This window comes from Lissotriton vulgaris, chromosome 6 (genome assembly GCF_964263255.1).
Source record: "Lissotriton vulgaris chromosome 6, aLisVul1.2, whole genome shotgun sequence".
Taxonomy (NCBI): Eukaryota; Metazoa; Chordata; class Amphibia; order Caudata; family Salamandridae; genus Lissotriton; species Lissotriton vulgaris.
Window position 1 is genome coordinate 1,656,557,759 of NC_141694.1, and position 17,851 is coordinate 1,656,575,609.

The 17,851-nt window shown below is 42.9% G+C and overlaps 1 protein-coding gene across 1 annotated transcript in view; it reads left to right on the forward strand.

The window, feature by feature from the left end:
• PRPH2 (peripherin 2) overlaps window positions 1–17,851 on the forward strand; it is a 148,126-nt gene that overhangs the window by 46,184 nt on the left and 84,091 nt on the right. Inside the window, exon 2 of the mRNA XM_086925453.1 lies at window positions 5,583–5,829. Within this exon, the coding sequence (XP_086781579.1) occupies window positions 5,583–5,829 (247 nt within the window). The remainder of the gene's footprint in view (window positions 1–5,582; window positions 5,830–17,851) is intronic.

A 17,851-nucleotide genomic window follows, 5' to 3' on the forward strand; every position in this document is an offset into this window, starting at 1 on the left:
ACTTTTTGGGCTCTGTTCAAAAGCAAACTCAATCTGTGAAGGATAAACCTTGTTCTGAAACATAATCAAAGTTCATCTAGGTTCTTTAATTAATTGACTCTGCCACATCATGTTTTCTCTTTTCTTTCATGCCTTCGTTCTTGTAGGTGGATTCACCTTTAAATGTGATTAGGTTTTAGCTACATCAAACAATGAAAGCAAATCAAATCAGTAACTTAGGTGCCATGGAGGGGTTGCCATAATAGGTTCAACAGACGCCTCTTGGGTTTCAGGGATATATGAGTGGAAATAGAAAGTTCATGTTCGAAACTGGAACACATTTGATCCTGATACCCACAACTTTCACAGATCCATCCTTTAAGGTTTTGCACTAAGGGGATCTTTTTGTACCATCCCCTCAAAAGGAAAGCAAAGATATAATGACCCATCATGAGGCAGAAATTCATTTACTTTGGTGGAACAGTAGCAAATGGCAGGGGCATCATTCAGGGACCACATGGAGTTCCATTTTTGACACCAATGCGTCTTCTGACTCAAATACCTTCCTTTTTAAACTATTCTGTACAATTTTATAGTTACATACTGTATGAGATGAGTTCTTTCCACTATCTGTGATATCATTATGGTCAAAGACTGTGTGAAGTCACTTTTCTTGAAGTCATCATGAGTCAGTCTCATCTGATGTCATTTGTTCTGATGCCAATTGGGGACATATGCGTGAGATTTTACCTTTGGAAATGCCCCTGTTTATCACTGAACCATTTTCAGGATTAATCTAGGGAGATTAATCTCGGGGTAATTCATATTGAGTTCCTATTTTTTCTGTTTTTGTATTAGCAACTACATTTGGCACCACTTCTTCTGTGGCTTGTCTAATGTCATTGAGCTTCTAGTTGTACCAGAGTGCTAGAGAGCTGATAACTTAACATAAAGAGAGTGAAACTTGATCAGAAGTATTGATGTTTAAATCTTGAATTAGCTGGACATGTTACTATGCTTACTAGCTGTTCACAGTGGGCATGTCAAGATTGGAGAAGACAAAAGGTGATGGCAGAGTGGTCATTTTTTGTCTATGTTTCAGGGGGCATTTCAGGTTAGATTGGTTGTGGAGCAGTAGAGGAGGGCCAGGATACTGCCTTTGACGTGTCGTTTCAGTGAGACAATATGATAGGCTTCCTTTAAGACTATGATAGTAGAATCACCTGGGAGGTTGCTGTTGCCTAAAATATAGTTTACACAGCTGTCCAAGACTATGGGGATGGTGCTGGAGATCACTGAGCTGAACTGTAGGTTGGATTTGGTGCATGCATGGTACATGGGGTGGAGGTGATGGTGTGTGTTTGCTGAGAGCAGATATAGCAGGCATGTAGCCTGAGGGAGGAAGAAGATGCTGGGTGCTGAAGCAGTTGGCAACCACAATGCATGTTGTGCCGATCAAAGTGCTGGCTACTGTAACCTTGTTGGACCTATGGTTGTGAGGATATTGGTAAAGATGGAAGTGAGCCATATGTCTGTGAGCAAGATGTCATTGAGGTTGTGTGTGGTGGTACCTGGCACATCTGGTACATCACCAGTATGATGGACTGAAATGTGGCTGTTCATCAGCATAAAATGCAGTCTTTGCTTTGTAATTTTGTTTTATGATGGTCTAGGTAGGTTGTTGATGAGGTACATGTTGTTGAGAAGTGAAGTGATGTGAATTCTGGGATTCCTAAGTTTAATTTGGAACAGGGTTGTCCTGTTTTGGCTTAAGCTATTTCAGATGATTTACCAAAGTTTGGTTCCCACATTACTTGTTTCCAAATGTATCAGAAGGTGGGTGCAAATTTCCTCAATCCTATAGGTAATTGATACTCAAAGTACAGCCAGGGAGTGCATTCAGCCCCCTTGACCTTTAAATGTGGCCCCCTGGTCGACAGGAGCACTGGGTTGCTGTTTGCTCCCACTAACAATGAAAGGTTAAAAAGACAGGCAAGCATTTATTTAAGTGTTAATTTGTGTTATAGAAAGAAAGTAATTAGGGAGTCCTGCACTTAACTTTAGAAACATCTTCATTTATAAAGTCATCTTGCAGCAAAAGTGTAAAAATATGACAGTCTCTTAAAATGCAAAAAAATGTATTTAATTAACATGCAGAACCTTTTCACTTTAGTACAATTGATTATATCAGTGCAGTGAGAAGTATTAATTTAAAAGTGATAGGTTTCAAATATGAACTTAGAAACATTAATTATTTTTCCTACCCTTACAACAACGTCAATAGTGAACTTAAGAGGCAAGTGAGTTGTTATGTGCACTCTGTTGGTAGCCTGGGTTCCCTATTATATACATGAACAACATTATAGTTTATTAAATCAAACACAGGAGACGGTTTTGCACAACGCACACCCTGAAATTATGTATTTCGAGGTCCTCTTATAAGTGATAATGAAGAAAAAGAAGGGGAGGTGAAATTAAACAGTTGCCTAGCATCACACAATTTGTTGAAGTGGGGAAGCTGGGATTAATTCTAGGTTTTCTGGTTTACCATTGTTCAATTCAGCCACTAAATATATATCCTTTGTAATGCCTACACCCATCTTACAACCAGTCCCCCCAACCTCCTCGTCCGACCATCACCCCTCTGGCATCAATGAAGCCCTTGTGCACATCACAGACCAAACCTTTTTGGCCCTAGGAAAAATGTTTGTGAGTACCCATGCTGTGCATGATTTCTTTATGAAAAATATCAATGTCTCTAAGGGCCTCATTTATGAGAAGTGGCACATGCGTCACTTCGTAAATATGGCACAATATGGCATATTATTTACGTTGCTGCTTCGTTGCTAAAAGTGATGCAATGGCGGTGCAAAAGGGACGCAGGCCTTCATAAATAGGGCCCTAAGTATCTATAAAAATGGGTATACATATTGTCACATTAGGATGGAGTATCTGTGGGTGGTGTATGCTGAGCTTACTAAAATCCCCTAAACTTTTATGGCAGAATTTACTTATAAGTGGAGTACCAAAGTTATATTTAAGCAAATGCGTGCCTATTAAGATCTAGAAATCTCAGATTATGCATCGGGCCGCACTGTAAGGGTCATTAATTGCTATATCGGAGGTGTGAATTTGAATCTGAAAATTATGTATATATATGATTGGGAAAGCAATGCTTTTGAAACAACCAAGCGGAAAGCCCCAGAGAACACGGGCGTGTACAATGAAGTCCCTATAATTTGAAGGACTCTCCTTGGGGCTATTAAGGAAAGGATAGGTGGTAAATTGATACCAAGAGTGACGTCTGGAGCTTACATTTCGTGTAATGGTTGCAGTGATTTAATAAAGGTAAAAGAGGAAAATGGCTGGACATTAATAAATGGACTCCCACTAAACACCCCCATAAATGTAATCTGACTGGATTTAAGGGTAATGTTGGCAAACTGATTTATTTAAAAGTGTTTTGCATTTGTTAATTGACGCAAGATAATTATGAACAGCAGTTCTATATGAGAGAGTGTGGTAAATATGTATTTGCAGACTTGTTAATAAACTGCTTTAGGAGCTAAGGGCCATATGTAGGTAAACTACATTTACCGATTCTAAAATAGCGAATTTTACTGATTCAGTATTTTAGAATCGGTAAATAGTATGTAGGAAAAATTCAGTATTTAAGTATCGGTATTTACCGATTCGATAATTCCCATTCATGCCTATGGGAAGCCATTCACTATTACCGATTCGGTAAATACGGAATTGGTAATAGGGGGCACATATTCAAGGGTGGCAGGGTGTCACATTGACACCCTGTTGCACCCCTGAATCATGCATGTGTGCACATGTGGCACACATACATGCCCTAAGGGCATGTATGTCTGCCACATGGCACTGTTACAAAAGCACAAAATTGCTTTTGTAAAGGTTTTCGATATTTACCACCAACTTGTAGTTGGTGGTAAATAACGAATCCTTACAGTACATAAGCACTCTTAAATGTGCTTCCTACATTCCATTTACTGATTCGGTAAATACCGAATCGGTACATAATGATTCGGTAAATACAGAATCGGTAAATACAGATTATGTATTTACCGAATCATCACCTAGATTGGAAATGGCTCAATACCGGTCGGTAAGCCTGAAATGTACCGAATTTCGGGTTTACCGGCCGGTAATGGGCCACCTACAGCGGGCCCTTTGTGTGGTCGGTATTTCTGCTTCATTTCGATTTGTTTCATAGCTAGTTTAAAAACTGAACGATCACTAGATGTTAACCTGCATAGTGTAGGACCAGCCGCAGTTGATAATGAATGAGAATTGTCCTAGTTTGAAAATTGTTAAGAGATATCTTTCAGAAATCATTAATTTTGAGGAAAACAATAGCGTGCAAAAACTTATGCATGTTCACTTGAATGAAACAGCCCCACTCTTTCAATTTAAAGGAGACAATTATTAAGCTGATCGGTTCACAAACATTCAGTGAGGATTTGGATACAAGCATCAAACATCGAATATCACGTGTGTTCACACTCCAACATTTACGGCAAGGCTGAACATTGTCTCTAGCCATTTTTGCCTTTATAAGCTTTATTTTGTTCACATTTTACACATAACAGTGCATTCACCCAACTTGTTTCATTCCTTCTAAAACGTTTTCAAGGTTTATGTATTTAATGAATATACGTTTTCATTGTAGTTTATCAAAAATTGTCCATGCCGTCCTTACTTGTTCACTTTCACATCCTCTTTATTTGTATTATTGGTTCAGTAGATTATTCCAAATACATGTTCTATTTTGCAAGTAGGTGACAATATGAATTGCCATGAGAATACCACTCCAGTCTGAGAAGGCTTGCTTACAAAATAAAAATAAGCACTTCTCGGTAGAATCACAAATACCTGCTGACTTCCGTTTTGGATGAGACCTGGTCTACGTACTAAATAAAAGGAAAATATTGCAGTTCACTTAAATACTATGTATAAGGCGCCTTATGGACTCTTCACTTACAAAAGATGTGCAACGAAGGGAAGAAAAGTGTTGTAATTGCATGTAGTCAGTTTAAAAAACTTAAATCATTCTGGGTCTTATTTTTAAAAAGAGTAGGACATGTGTACTTTCAGGTTTACAGCCTCACACGTGAGCAGATTTCTGACTTTTTGGAATAAACAAAAACATTTCAAACTTTGCAAGTTTTGAGAATCGTGACCCTCGTGTTCATTTTGCCATTTTACGTGTAGAATAACATTCTAGAACTAAAGAGTTTCGTACGCGTGATAGGAAGCTAACCTTTTTGTAGTGTGTTGTAGCATTTTAAAATAAAAAATCACTTTGATGCAAAATGTAAAATTGCTTTACTTATTTATTAATTGTATAAATATGTTTTATCCCGGTGCTCAAAACATCTGATTACAATATTGAATGGTTTAAAAAAAATGCACAATAAATAAATTACATTTTAATGTGGTGTGATTGGCTTCTTGCTTACAGTCCTCAAGGACATTTCATTTTAAAAAGTGGAAACCTGTTGTTGCTTCTTGTCCCTGTATATTATTATATATTTCCACCCACCCATGCATTAACACCCTTTTCTCCCCACCAACAGTCGTTTCAAGAGCAATGTGGACGGCAAGTACCTTCTCGATGGAGTCCCCTTCAGCTGCTGCAACCCAGGCTCGCCCAGGCCATGCATCCAGCACCAACTAACAAATAACTCCGCTCACTACAGTTACGACTACCAGACCGAGGAGCTCAACCTGTGGACCCGGGGCTGCAGAGAGGCGCTGCTGCACTACTATACCAGCATGATGAGCTCTGTGGGAGTCCTTGTCTTCTTCATCTGGATCCTTGAGGTGAGCTTTGATGCATGCAACTGCACCAGGCAGGAATCAAAATGGCTTCCGAGTGACTCAAGGCTATCCCCTGACGTATTGCCAATTAAAGTGTTAGGTGCAACCACTTTGGTCGAGGTGAATAAGAAATATGTCTTAGTTTTCTAAGAAAGATTTAAGGGTGACTTCGAGCAATAGTCTCCTTTATAACACGTTTTTTAAAAATTAATGCAAGAGGGAGATAACATCCGCTAGTAAACATTAAGTGCAGTTGTGCTTCTAGTTAAGTATCAATAATGCTAAGTATACCTGACTGTGCCTCATAGTTTACACACACATTCAATAGCGATTATTGCATTTTGCAGATCAGTGGGAGCTCACAGTTTGCTCAGTGGGCATAGCAATGGTATATTTTCAGTTTTATACGGTGTGCGTGATTCGATACCGTGCATTGTGCGAAATATAAGTTTAAAGATGGCCCCGTGCCACCCTAGAGATTTAATTTAAGAACCTAATGCATGTTGAAATTTGTAATTCTTGTTCAAGTCAATGCATCCAATTGAATTTACACCCTTGAAAACAGGGATTTGTAACCGAAAAACCCGGGTCGGAAGTCATTTGGTGGAGGCTGATCATCCCCATGGTGGTGGAAAGCACAAGTTCCATGAAGATGAAAATGTTGGGAGACTTTTTAGATGACGCTGATCAAAGTTTTATAACCATTCAAAATATGCTTTTGCAAGTGCTCATGGTGAGGCCTTGTTTTTGGTGGGGTTTTTTAAATTTCAAACACATAGGCAGTGCTACCACTACAGATCTTCTGCATGAATATTCAGACTACAAGGATAACACTAAGCGAGAATTTAAGGAAGAGCATTCCTTCCTCAGCCTCCTCAGCTGTGTAGAAGGAACAGTGGATCATGGTCTGTTTATTTATTTGGACATGCTACGGGCACTCTCTACTGAAAGTGAGAATAAAGGCCTGTTTTGATGTGGACTTGTGCACGTTGATTGGGCTAATTGAATATTACAGCCTTACAGAACTTCAGAAATTGAGGCTGTGTTTTATTCCATCACAAGTGTCATACATTAGATGGACCACAATTTTAATAATGTAGGAGCGCTATTATGATACGTAAATGGATAATATTTGGGTTTGTGGAAGCAGTGGTTTTCTTGCAGTGGTGGCCTGCTTTGGTCCACAGAGGCTGTAGCTAAGCCAGATTTTGAGGATAACTTGTGATTGTGTAAAATTCCCATAGGCTAATTCCATCTTTAGTTGTTTGCACAATTTATACAATCAATGCGCAACATAGAGAGACCAGAGCAATGATTCCGCCCTCATCTTAGCTATCGTTTGCTGTAGTGCCTTGACGTTCTGAAGCACATACCTTTGGAGTGTGAACTGTTGTTGCTTTGCTGTTAATTGGCATAGGCCCTTTCATTGGTGCATTAGGTGTGTAAGTGATCTGTGAAAGGCATTTTTCCTTTCAAACGTCTTTGCTTCCATTCTAATGTATGGACCATAAAGCATCCGTGTATTGAAATGGAAGTGCATTCACTGAGGTTCTCAATGCTGATTTGATAGTAGTCAGGAGCTCAGGCTCAACTGATGGCAACACCAGCAGCAGAGCTATCACACGAAAAGTGATCTCGTTTGCGGTAGGCAGGATGGGGAGAGCCCAGCGGAGGAAGCTGGGGTGAGGACACTAATCTTAACAGCCCCAAGGATCTGAACATGAAGCTAGAGGAGAAATAATAGTTTAATTGCACCATGTCCCCCAGCACCACTTCCCCAGATAAGCGTGTCTGTTTACAGGGAAGTGGTTTGTAAGACGCTAAGATTCAAAGTAGTCGACTGGCTCCAAGGAGGAGTAAGCGCCTAAGCCAGATTGAATGTTTCTGAGGACCCATACAAAAGTGTATCTGTCCTGTATGTTAATTTCATCCTGGATTTGTTTGGACCTATCATACCCCAGGGCTGTTAGTTTCCCGCCAGAGTGATCAGCAGTTGACTCAGGAGAAGGGATGGTGAGCTCAGACAGTGAAGTAGGTGATCCCAGGAGAAGACAGAGGGAGCTTAGGCATAACTCCAGGAGCAGGGGACAAAGACCCTGGGAGCTCAGGATGCAGCTGGAGTGCAGCCTGCCCCATTGCTCTGTGCATACTAGTTCAGCATTATATAGGCTTGTGACCCCACCCTCAAATGATACCCATAAAACTTCACAAGCTATTGTGTGCTTGTTCCTGGCACCAGAGCTGTGTCATTCCATTCCAGTCATGTGTATGTCCCCACTACATACAAATGCTTCATCTCACCTGTGCACGTCTACCTGCTTGTGCATGTTCACTGTGCTCTTTGACTAACAGTGGTCCCATACCAAGTGTATCCTGTCCGCTGTCTAGTGCACATTCCGCCATGCTATGAAGCACATGTTTCTCATGTGACTTTCTTGAAACTCTCGAACTGCCCTGGCCCTGACGGTCCAATGTTGGACACAACTGTCTAAGCTAGAACCATTTAAGTTAGCCAAGTCAAATCAATCTTGCAATCTCACAAGAGATTGGAGTGGCTTGTATGGTAACTGATGGGTAGTGGTGATGTGGTATCCAATCCAGATTACGTAAAATGAAGTGATTATTTTTAATAATCAGCTGTCCAGAGCTCTGTCTCGCTGATGATTCAACAATTTCACTAGTTAGCTTCACAGCCTCAGCGTTTTTGAGAAGGTGCGTAGTGTTATTTGCTTTGAGGCTCACTTGAAGACACTAGTAATTAGCACAAGAGTGTTGGCTTCTGCAAGTATGGTGCCCAGACGCGCATTCCTGAATAATCATATCCCACCGTAGGCTCTTTTGCTGGTACAAACTGTTCTTGATCTAATCCTGCCGGCGTAAGAAAAGCCTCTGCAGGTTCTCCATCTAAAGGACTGTGAAAATGACAACAAGGAAGTAGGGTGAGGTGTGCCCCAAACTCTAACCCGAGGCCGTTCTTTCCTCGATGCAAAGGGCTAATGTTGTCATACTTCTGTTAATAATGATGGCAGATATTGGTCAGTTAGTTGGTGCTGTTATAACTTCCTTTGCCTCTGCATTATTCAAGATCTTACAAGCTCCCTCCTTCCGACCCATCATGCTATGCAACACGAGCTTGAGTAAAGTGGAATTTATTGACACATTCGAACGCCTTTTGGAGCTTCCTGCGATACATGGTGCACCATTGCTAAGACTAAGAAGTCTACAATGTCTTAAAGGGGGGGGGGTGGGGAACAACAGTATAGTCATGGAGAGAGGTGCCTTTAAGGAGTGCAGAACTTCCTCTGGTCTCATAATGAGGATGACACTAGGCCCAAAACGCAGCAGTGAATCTCTATCTGAGATTGGTCTCCCTCTCCTTGACTGGTTGTCTATTCAGTAGGTTGATTTTTAATGCGCTCTAGATCTGTTTCTATTTTGAGACTGTCACTTTTCTGTTTTGCTCAATGCTGTTCATACCTGTTAACATATATTTTTAAGTAAGTTCTATAAAAGCCCCCTCATGCCCCTTTGTAAAGCTGTGTACTATGATAGATTGACAAACAGACAAATAAATTGAGGAAAGGACCTCAATTAGGGAGTCAAAAAGTGGTACATGATGCATTGAAGTTTGGTACCCAAGAGAACATTCATTGGAGAAGTCTTACAGCCTCATTTTGAAGTGCGTGGAAAGTAGAAAACTATTAAAACTTGGCAAGTTTCCTGTCCTGCCACCCTATCCCATATTGCCTCATTTCAAGGCTGGGAATACAGAAGACTGGTTTATTCGTCACCACCTCCAACGTTGGGAAAACCCTTTCTGCAGGGCAAGGTATCAGAAGGTCCTTCCTATTTTGGGTAAAACGTCTGCCAGCTTTTATTCCTGATCGGGTCTGCCATATACATCTTGCTTCCCTGGCACCTTGCCCATTATGTAAATTAGAGGCCTAGTTACGAGATGGTTTGCGTCATGTTAGCACCACACACCACGCAACATGGTACATGCACAACGCAAACCTTAAGTGAGGTTTATGAAGCCAAGCAAGGCCACTGTGTAATTCCATAATCTGGAGAAAGGCAACGCAGCTCAAATAGCTGCGTTGCCATTCACTGCCCTGTGAAGGGGCTCCATGAGTGTTGCGTAGGTGTTCCCACACAAACCCCATGGTTTATGAGGCATTTCCAGATTTACCAGAACTGGTAGACCTGGTATTGCACCAAAAAGATACGTCTTCCCAGGAGAGGCATAACGGGTAGAAATATCTTTAATCCTCCTCGTTACTTCCTCTTTCTATGTCTGCTTCATTCTGTAGCACACGTAGAAAGAGGAATAAGCCTCTCAGGACTGTTTTGTGGATGAAAGAGACCCTTCCTGCGCAAAAAACAATCCTTCATGCAACAGAGGTGCAAGTGGGCCTGCATTGGCGCTAGGTTGCCAAAAGGGCACCAGTGCAAGGGAAAAGGCAGAAATGCCTGAAATACGGTGCATTCCTGCCCCTTCTCTGACACGCAGTGCTGCGCATCAAGGTGACTTTCTGCACTGCACTATGTGAATATTTGTAAGTAAGCCCCTTAGTTTTCGTTGCAGAGGAGAAACTACTTCATTGAGGGTTTGTCTTTGGGAAATAAACAAGCATTGGCAATGCCAGTAGTGCTGGTTTCAAAGGAATGTTGCATGGTAATGTGAAGCATTACAAGTAGATAGCAAGGGAACAGATATGTATTTGTGTGGAAGCAAAGAACTGTAGAATAATATTGGTGTCGGTTAAAAGGTCAGGTGACAGTTTCGCTGTCAAGCCAGACCTCAATCCATGTTGGTTAAAAACTGGCATCCCCCCATTTTGTATGCTGCCAGAGAAAAACACATTAGCTAGTTATCTTAGACACTTTAATAGCAATACAATGTCATGTATGTAGTCCTGAAAGTTTAAACTCAGGCAGCAGGATAAATAAACAAAGTGATCACAGATGTGTGGAGGACAAGCTCTTTTTTTGTTGAAGTACACAACATCTGACCAATCAATATGTACTCCTGGCTGCCAGTATGTGGGCGGAGCCAAATACCATTATTATAAAATCTTATAAAGTGTGTAGCTACCCAAAAGGGGTTTCCAAGCGCTATTAACAACAGGTAGGGCAGCGCAGTAAAAAAACAAATGAATACAGCCATGTTTTCAGGTTCTTGCAGAAGATGCTCAAGACTGTGTTCAAAGAGAGCATCTCTAGTGATGCTCAAATCATTGTCTGGCGACAGCTGCTCTGTAAACCGAGACATAAAAACACAACTTACAGATCATGTATGCTGCAGTCAATTGCTTCTTTCAATGAAGTGGCTCACACTTGCAGAAAAAGTAAAATGCATCAGGCTCACCGTGGCTAGGCTGGCAGAGGTGTTGCCTCTTCCATGCTCCCTCCATTTGTTCTGCCACATTTCAACATGCTGTGGAATAATACAATATTAAATTGGTCTTATATGTTTAGGTTTACTATGCAGATGTACCTTATATTTTAGCCATTGTTCAGTTCTCTTCTGTAGTTCATATGTTTTATTATTTTCAAAGAATTTAGTTAAAACGTTAAAAGTAATGGGAAATGCCTTTTTGTCTTTTCTGAGGGATTTCCAATCACTTTTCCCAGATTCTTCCGTGCTGCTGAATATTTTTCATTTAAATTAGGAAAGCCCACCTCTTCTCCAATAGGTCATATGATGCTGGGTCTGAATCTGCTTACAAAATCACCGAGCACAACTTCATGTGCCATTATAAATACTTATGTTTTAACAGAACAAACCTCGGCCATCATTTGGAGATTGTGGAGTGTGTAAAATTTTGTGTTAATTGTAAAGAAAGTGGATTTCTTTGCATTTAACAACATTTATGTACTTAGATGAAAGTAGAATTGCTGCACCAAATAATTGATGCCATTTCCCGGCAAGGGAAGGTAATGACACTCTGACTGCACATCTTGAAATGTGAAATAACATACAGAAACACTGCTCCTGACGGGTTCCCCTTTAAGGTGTACAAAGGTGTATAACGCATTTTTTTTCTCGCAAACTCTGCTTTGCAGTTTGCAACTGAAAAAACGTGTGCTAAACCCACTTTAGGAGTAGGTAACATTTTAGTGACTTCTAAAGTGGTTTGGAAATTAATAAGGAATCGCTATTTGGAAGAAGCGTGATGATGGCTACCCTTGCAAATAGGGTTTTCTATAAATATGTATCAATGGGTTGGGACAGAAATAGCGGTTGTATACCATGCAAAAGTTGCTGACACCCAAGTTGGGGTGGTAACACATTCGCAAAAGGTAAGGGGTCCCATCGGACCCTTTCTTCTTTGAGAATGTTAAAAAAGGTTTGTTGAGGAATAGGCAGTGGTCCTAGGGACAACATCGAAGTTTCAAACAAATTTAAAAAAAAAACTTTTCTTTTTAAACACAGCCTAGTTTCCTTGAAGTAAAGTGGGCTGCATTAAAAAATGTTTATATAAATCTGACCACAGAGATAGTGTTCTGCTGATTCCGAATTTTATGAACCAGCCTAATATTAAATAAGTCAGTTAAAAGATCTTAACTGGTCGCAGGAGTACTGGCCACTTTCTGCGACCAGTATCTTGCGACCAGATATTCCCCCATCTGGCCCTTAATTCTGAAATGCTATAATAGCAAAATTACCGGTTGCCGTAATTCAATTACTGGAATCACAGTGTGATCGCATATAACCGTATTCTCTATATGAGGATCATAAAGTCTGCCGGAACATTTCCATGATGTATACTCAAACTGGGGTCTGTGTTGATGTTTATCATAGAGTTGCACTTTTTTGATGTGTGACTCTGAAGGTTCAAGCTTTCTCAAGGTATATTTGTATGTCTAGCACGTTGACATTTCCTAAATGTATAATTTTAATTGAGTCGTGGGTGTCCAGGTCCTTTTAATGATGAGTTCACTTGGCAGAGGTTTTATATATTAAGGACAATTTAGATATTTTTAATGCCAATAGTTCTATCATCCCTTTTGATACAACAACACTGAGGCCTGGCGTTTGCTCTGAGTGTAGTCCTAACTACAGGGATAGATAGAGCTTACAGTATCTCTGAGATTTTGGCAGCCAAGGAATTTCCCATTGTAAACATTCTGTGAGTTTTTTATCTTGATAAACCAAGCTTTCTGTTTCAGCCCAGATCCACACAATCAGGTAGCACTCTTTCGCTACTTGCTTGGTAATACTGCAGTAGGTTTCACCCCCCCCCCCCCAGACTCCGTTCTTCTTGTATTGAGCATGCTCTTAAATTAATCAAACCTCTCCCTTTTTCACTAACCAGACTTAATCTAGTCATACATATTAGATTAGGGGGCCGATTCCGATCTGGTAAAAAGCGCTCTGAATAGCCGTTCAGAGCGTTTTTCCCATACAAATTATACCCTGCAACGTCCCCCATACGTACAACGAAGTATGATTCGTACCAGGAGCTGGACTCCGTACGAATTGTACAGAGACCGTACAAATCAAATCCCCGTACGAGTCTCACACGGAACCCGCTGTACGCGACATCTGTATGGTTCGCGGCTGGTTTATACGACCCACAGAGTTCGCCCCGAAACAGGTACGGTACGGCCCCCCCCCGGGTATGGCGCCTACCCCCCATGATCGCAGGGATACGCGCCGTACCCCTGCGATCATGGGGGTACGCACCGTATACCCAGCGTACATGGGGTACGCACCGTACCCCATGTACGCTGGGTGTACGGCGCGTACCCCCCATGATCGCAGGGGTAAGGCGCGTACCCCTGCGATCATGGGGGGTATGCGCCGTACGGTGTGTATGTGATTGTGAGCTTTTCAATACGAATCACCCTTACTTGAGGTGGACCGTACGACTCGCGTCCTGATACCCCGGTCTGGATCGTACTCGTCGGGTCGTACGGCGTGTTTACGAGTCGTACTGAGACGGCTCCGGATGCGATTTCTACGGACGGTAATTTTAACGGATCGGAATCGGGCCCTTGGTGTTCTTCCGCTAAATATTTAATGGTATTTTCTGAAGGCCATAAATATTATTTTCGTCAGGTTAGACATCCTCAATATGTCTACCTTCTCCAACCACGAGATCGTGTGATGTTTCCAGTTTTGCAAGTTGTTTTGACCAATTTGTATATATTCCTGTTCTGTGTGTTCTACAACGGTTCACTGACACAACATCGATGTAAAAAATGTGGACAACAAAAATTACAACTCCTATACATAAACAGGTACGTACAAAAATATTGACTAAAAAATATTGATGTAAAAATATAGATTTATAAAATATCGACTTTTATATAAATATAAAATAATATATATATTAAGTATATTAAATATTATATATAATTGTAACAAAATAAAATAAATGTAATATACATTTTAATAAAAAAACAACAACTAACAATAGCATACCAACGACCAGAGAAGGCCCGAACGCCTGCATGTATACCATTCGTATGACACCCTTTATGCCGGCCTCAGGGTTGTAGGCACAAATATGTACTGTTGTTGGAAATGTCTATATAATCTTGCAATAAAAAAAAAAAAAAAACTAAATGTAATCAAAAAATAAACACACAGACATAATAGGTTATACAAATACATTTACATTCAAACAATTATTAAACTATTATTTTTAATTTATGTTCAAGATAGATAGGTGCCGCCCCGGGGGCGACCCCATAGTCGATACCCCCACCAAACTGAGTGGTACGGCATGGGCTGGGTGGACACATGGCTTTATCTTCATACACACAAACGAGAGTACACCTATGTTTCGGCGGTCCACCACTCGTTCTCGAGACTAGACTACGTCTTCGTCTCTGCTGCTGCGGCGTGGAGAGTTGCCTCGGTCTCCATCCTGCCACGGGGTCTCGCAGACCATTCACCGGTCATGGTAGACATCACATTAGACAAGAAGAGACAGCCATTTCGATGGCGCCTCTCGGCCTGGAACCTGCAGCGCGAAGCCTATCAGCAGCATATGGAGTGGCTATCGCTCACTACTGGGAAGAGAACGTGGGCACAGTGAGAGATGCGAGAACGGCTTGGGAGGCCCTTAAACCCACATTGCGTGGCGTAGATATAGCCTGGTGTGCGGCAGCGCGCCGAAAGCGGAAAGAGGAGCTGGTAAAGGCAGCTGCAACAGTGGAACAATTGGAGACTCAGTGCAGGGTAGAGAGTCAGGGGGAGGAGGTGGGGCAGCTACTCTTTACACAGCAACCATATGCATCCCTGCTATTAGATGAGGCTCGGCAAATCTGGTTAGCTACAAGAAGTAGAATATATCAATGGGGCGACAAATCCTGTACAATGCTTCACCGGCTCTGTCAGAACACGCCTCAAGCATATACACTGCCAGGCCTTAAAGACGATACAGGGGCCTCAATTTCAGACCCGAAGGAGTTAGCGGATAGCTTTGCCCGATACCTTGCAGCCGAATACGCTCCGCAGGACTCCCTCCAGGTTCTAGATATAGACAAATTTGTGGCCGATCTTCTGCCCGTGCACTTCCGGACGATGTACGGGAACTGTTGGAGGTTCCCCTATCAGCGGAGGAATTAGGCACAGCCTTGGGAGAGCTTAACACCGGTAAGGCGCCCGGGCCGAATGGGTTCCCGAGTGAATTTTTCAAACGATATCATCTCCAACTGGGGCCCCACTACAGGACGGCCTTAGAAGTGGCGAGGGAGGATGGCCTCCTGCCGGCAGACTGGAGACATGCTGAGATTGTGGTGTTCTGCAAACCTGGACGATCCCCAGACCGTCACGAGTCCTCTCGTCGGATTTCTCTCTTAAATATTGAGGCCAAGATTTCGGCCAAGGCCCTGGAGAACAGACTGCTCCCATATATCACTGACCTGGTCCACCCAGACCAGGCTGGCTTTATGCCCAAAAGGGCGACGAGGCACAACATTAGACGCACACAAGTAGTAATAGAAGCGATGTTTAGAACGGGAGATCAAGCGGCGCTACTTCTGGCGGATATTGATAATGCCATTGACTCCCTGAGTTGGGCCTATTTGCGCTTCTCCCACGGTTGAATCTTGGGCCATACTTTCTGTCATATATTCGGCTGCTATATACCGACCTAACGGTGAGGACCTTTCCAATAGGAAGGGGTACCAGACAGGGGTGCCCTCTGTTGCCGTACTTGTTCGCCCTGGCGATGGAGCCATTAGCTGCTTGGGTCAGAATAGACGCGCAGTTGCGGGGCTTTGAATGGGACTTGGGGCCATCAGACAGGATCGCATTATAGGCGGATGATGTTCTGTTCTTCCTCACGAATGTGAACCGATCGGGACCTCGAGTCCTTGAAATTATGAGGATATTTGGAGAAGTATCGGGGCTGTACCTGAATTTGCGGAAGTCCACGCTCTGGACACTGGGGGATCGCTCCGGGATTGGGACATGGGCATCGGTGCTGCAGATGGCGACTGAGGGCCTCAAGTACCTAAGGGTGTTTTTGACTGTCTCACCGACTATTGCCTGGGAACGTAATATCGTTCCAGTGTGGAACAAAGTACAACAGGAGATGAAATGCTGGTCTCGTATGCCCCTCAATATCTATGGCAGGTTAGCTATCTTTAAGATGGTTGCCCTCCCTCGCTTGTTGTACCAACTGCAGAGCCACCCATACCTGATCCAGTCGCTGTGGTTTAAACAGGTTAACACCGCTTTAAGTCTATCTTTATGGGCCGGGGGGGCGTCGAGAGTGGCTTTGCGTACATGTTTCTTGTCTACCTATTGTGGGGGCTTGGCGACATATTGTCCTACTATCAGGCGGCACATCTCATGGTCTTAAATGATTGGTGGTATGGCGACAGGGGGACCCGGCCTATGCCCTAGAGAGATATCTAATGGACCCGAACACTGTCCACACGATCTTGTACTCTGCACGGTTAAGAAAGGGGCTGCCAAGCGCCACGCAGATGGTTTTTCAACTCTGGAGACAAGCACTGCGTTGCATGGGATGGTGGGGAAAACTGACAAGAGAGACCCCGCTTTGGCATAATGGGCAGCTGCCGGCGCTAGCGTCACTGCAGGGTTTCGGTGGATGGGATTCGATAGGAATCTCAGCGCTGGGACATGTTATGAAAGGCACAATACTGAAGTCTTTTCAGGAACTCAGTGAAGAATTTAGCATGCCCCGCACACAATTCTTTAAATATTTACAGTTTAGGCATGCCCTCACGCCCAAGTTAGAAGGACTCGATGCCCTGCCAGAATTCAGCCCAATAGAGGCAAAGGTGTTTATGGGAGATCTAGAGGAAAAGAAAATATCCCGTATATACCAGCCTCTAGTTACACATTGCTCTTCTGATTTGCAGTCCCTACGGGATCGGTGGGTGCATGATGTGGGGGAACTGGAGGAAGAAGACTGGCGCGAAGCCCTTGAATCCCCCAGAGGGGCAGCCATCGCGGTCCGTTTACGCCTGATACAGTTTAAGTACTTGCACCGCGCCTACTATACCAGAGAGAGATTGTGGAAGGCAGGCCTGATTGAGTCCCAACTATGCTTGAGATGTAGTAGTGAGAGGGGTGACCTAATGCACAAAGTATGGGGATGTAGTGGCATGGGGAGGTTTTGGGCTGGAATATGAAACTGTTTGTCGGAAGTACTAGGATGGGACCTCCCTCGCACCCTGAAGCTGGGGTTGTTGCACGTCCTGGAAGGGGTGGGAGGCAATATCCATAAGAGACACTTGCTCCTGCTGGGCCTCACAGTGGCGAAAAGAGACATTGCACAGGCCTGGAAGGACCCCAGGGCTCCTACAGTGGTTGGATGGAAAAAAGGTCTTGACTTTTGCATGGGGCTGGAACGACCGGTGTTCGAAGCTAGAGGCTGCCCCCGGAAACACTACAAAATATGGAAAAGCTGGGCGGACTACAGGGGCCTATGGCTTGAGCCCCCAGCGCCTGCCGAGACTGTGGAGGAGCAGTTGTGATGGACATGTGGAGGTCATGATGTATACACTGATTTGTATATGACTATTTAATGCGGTA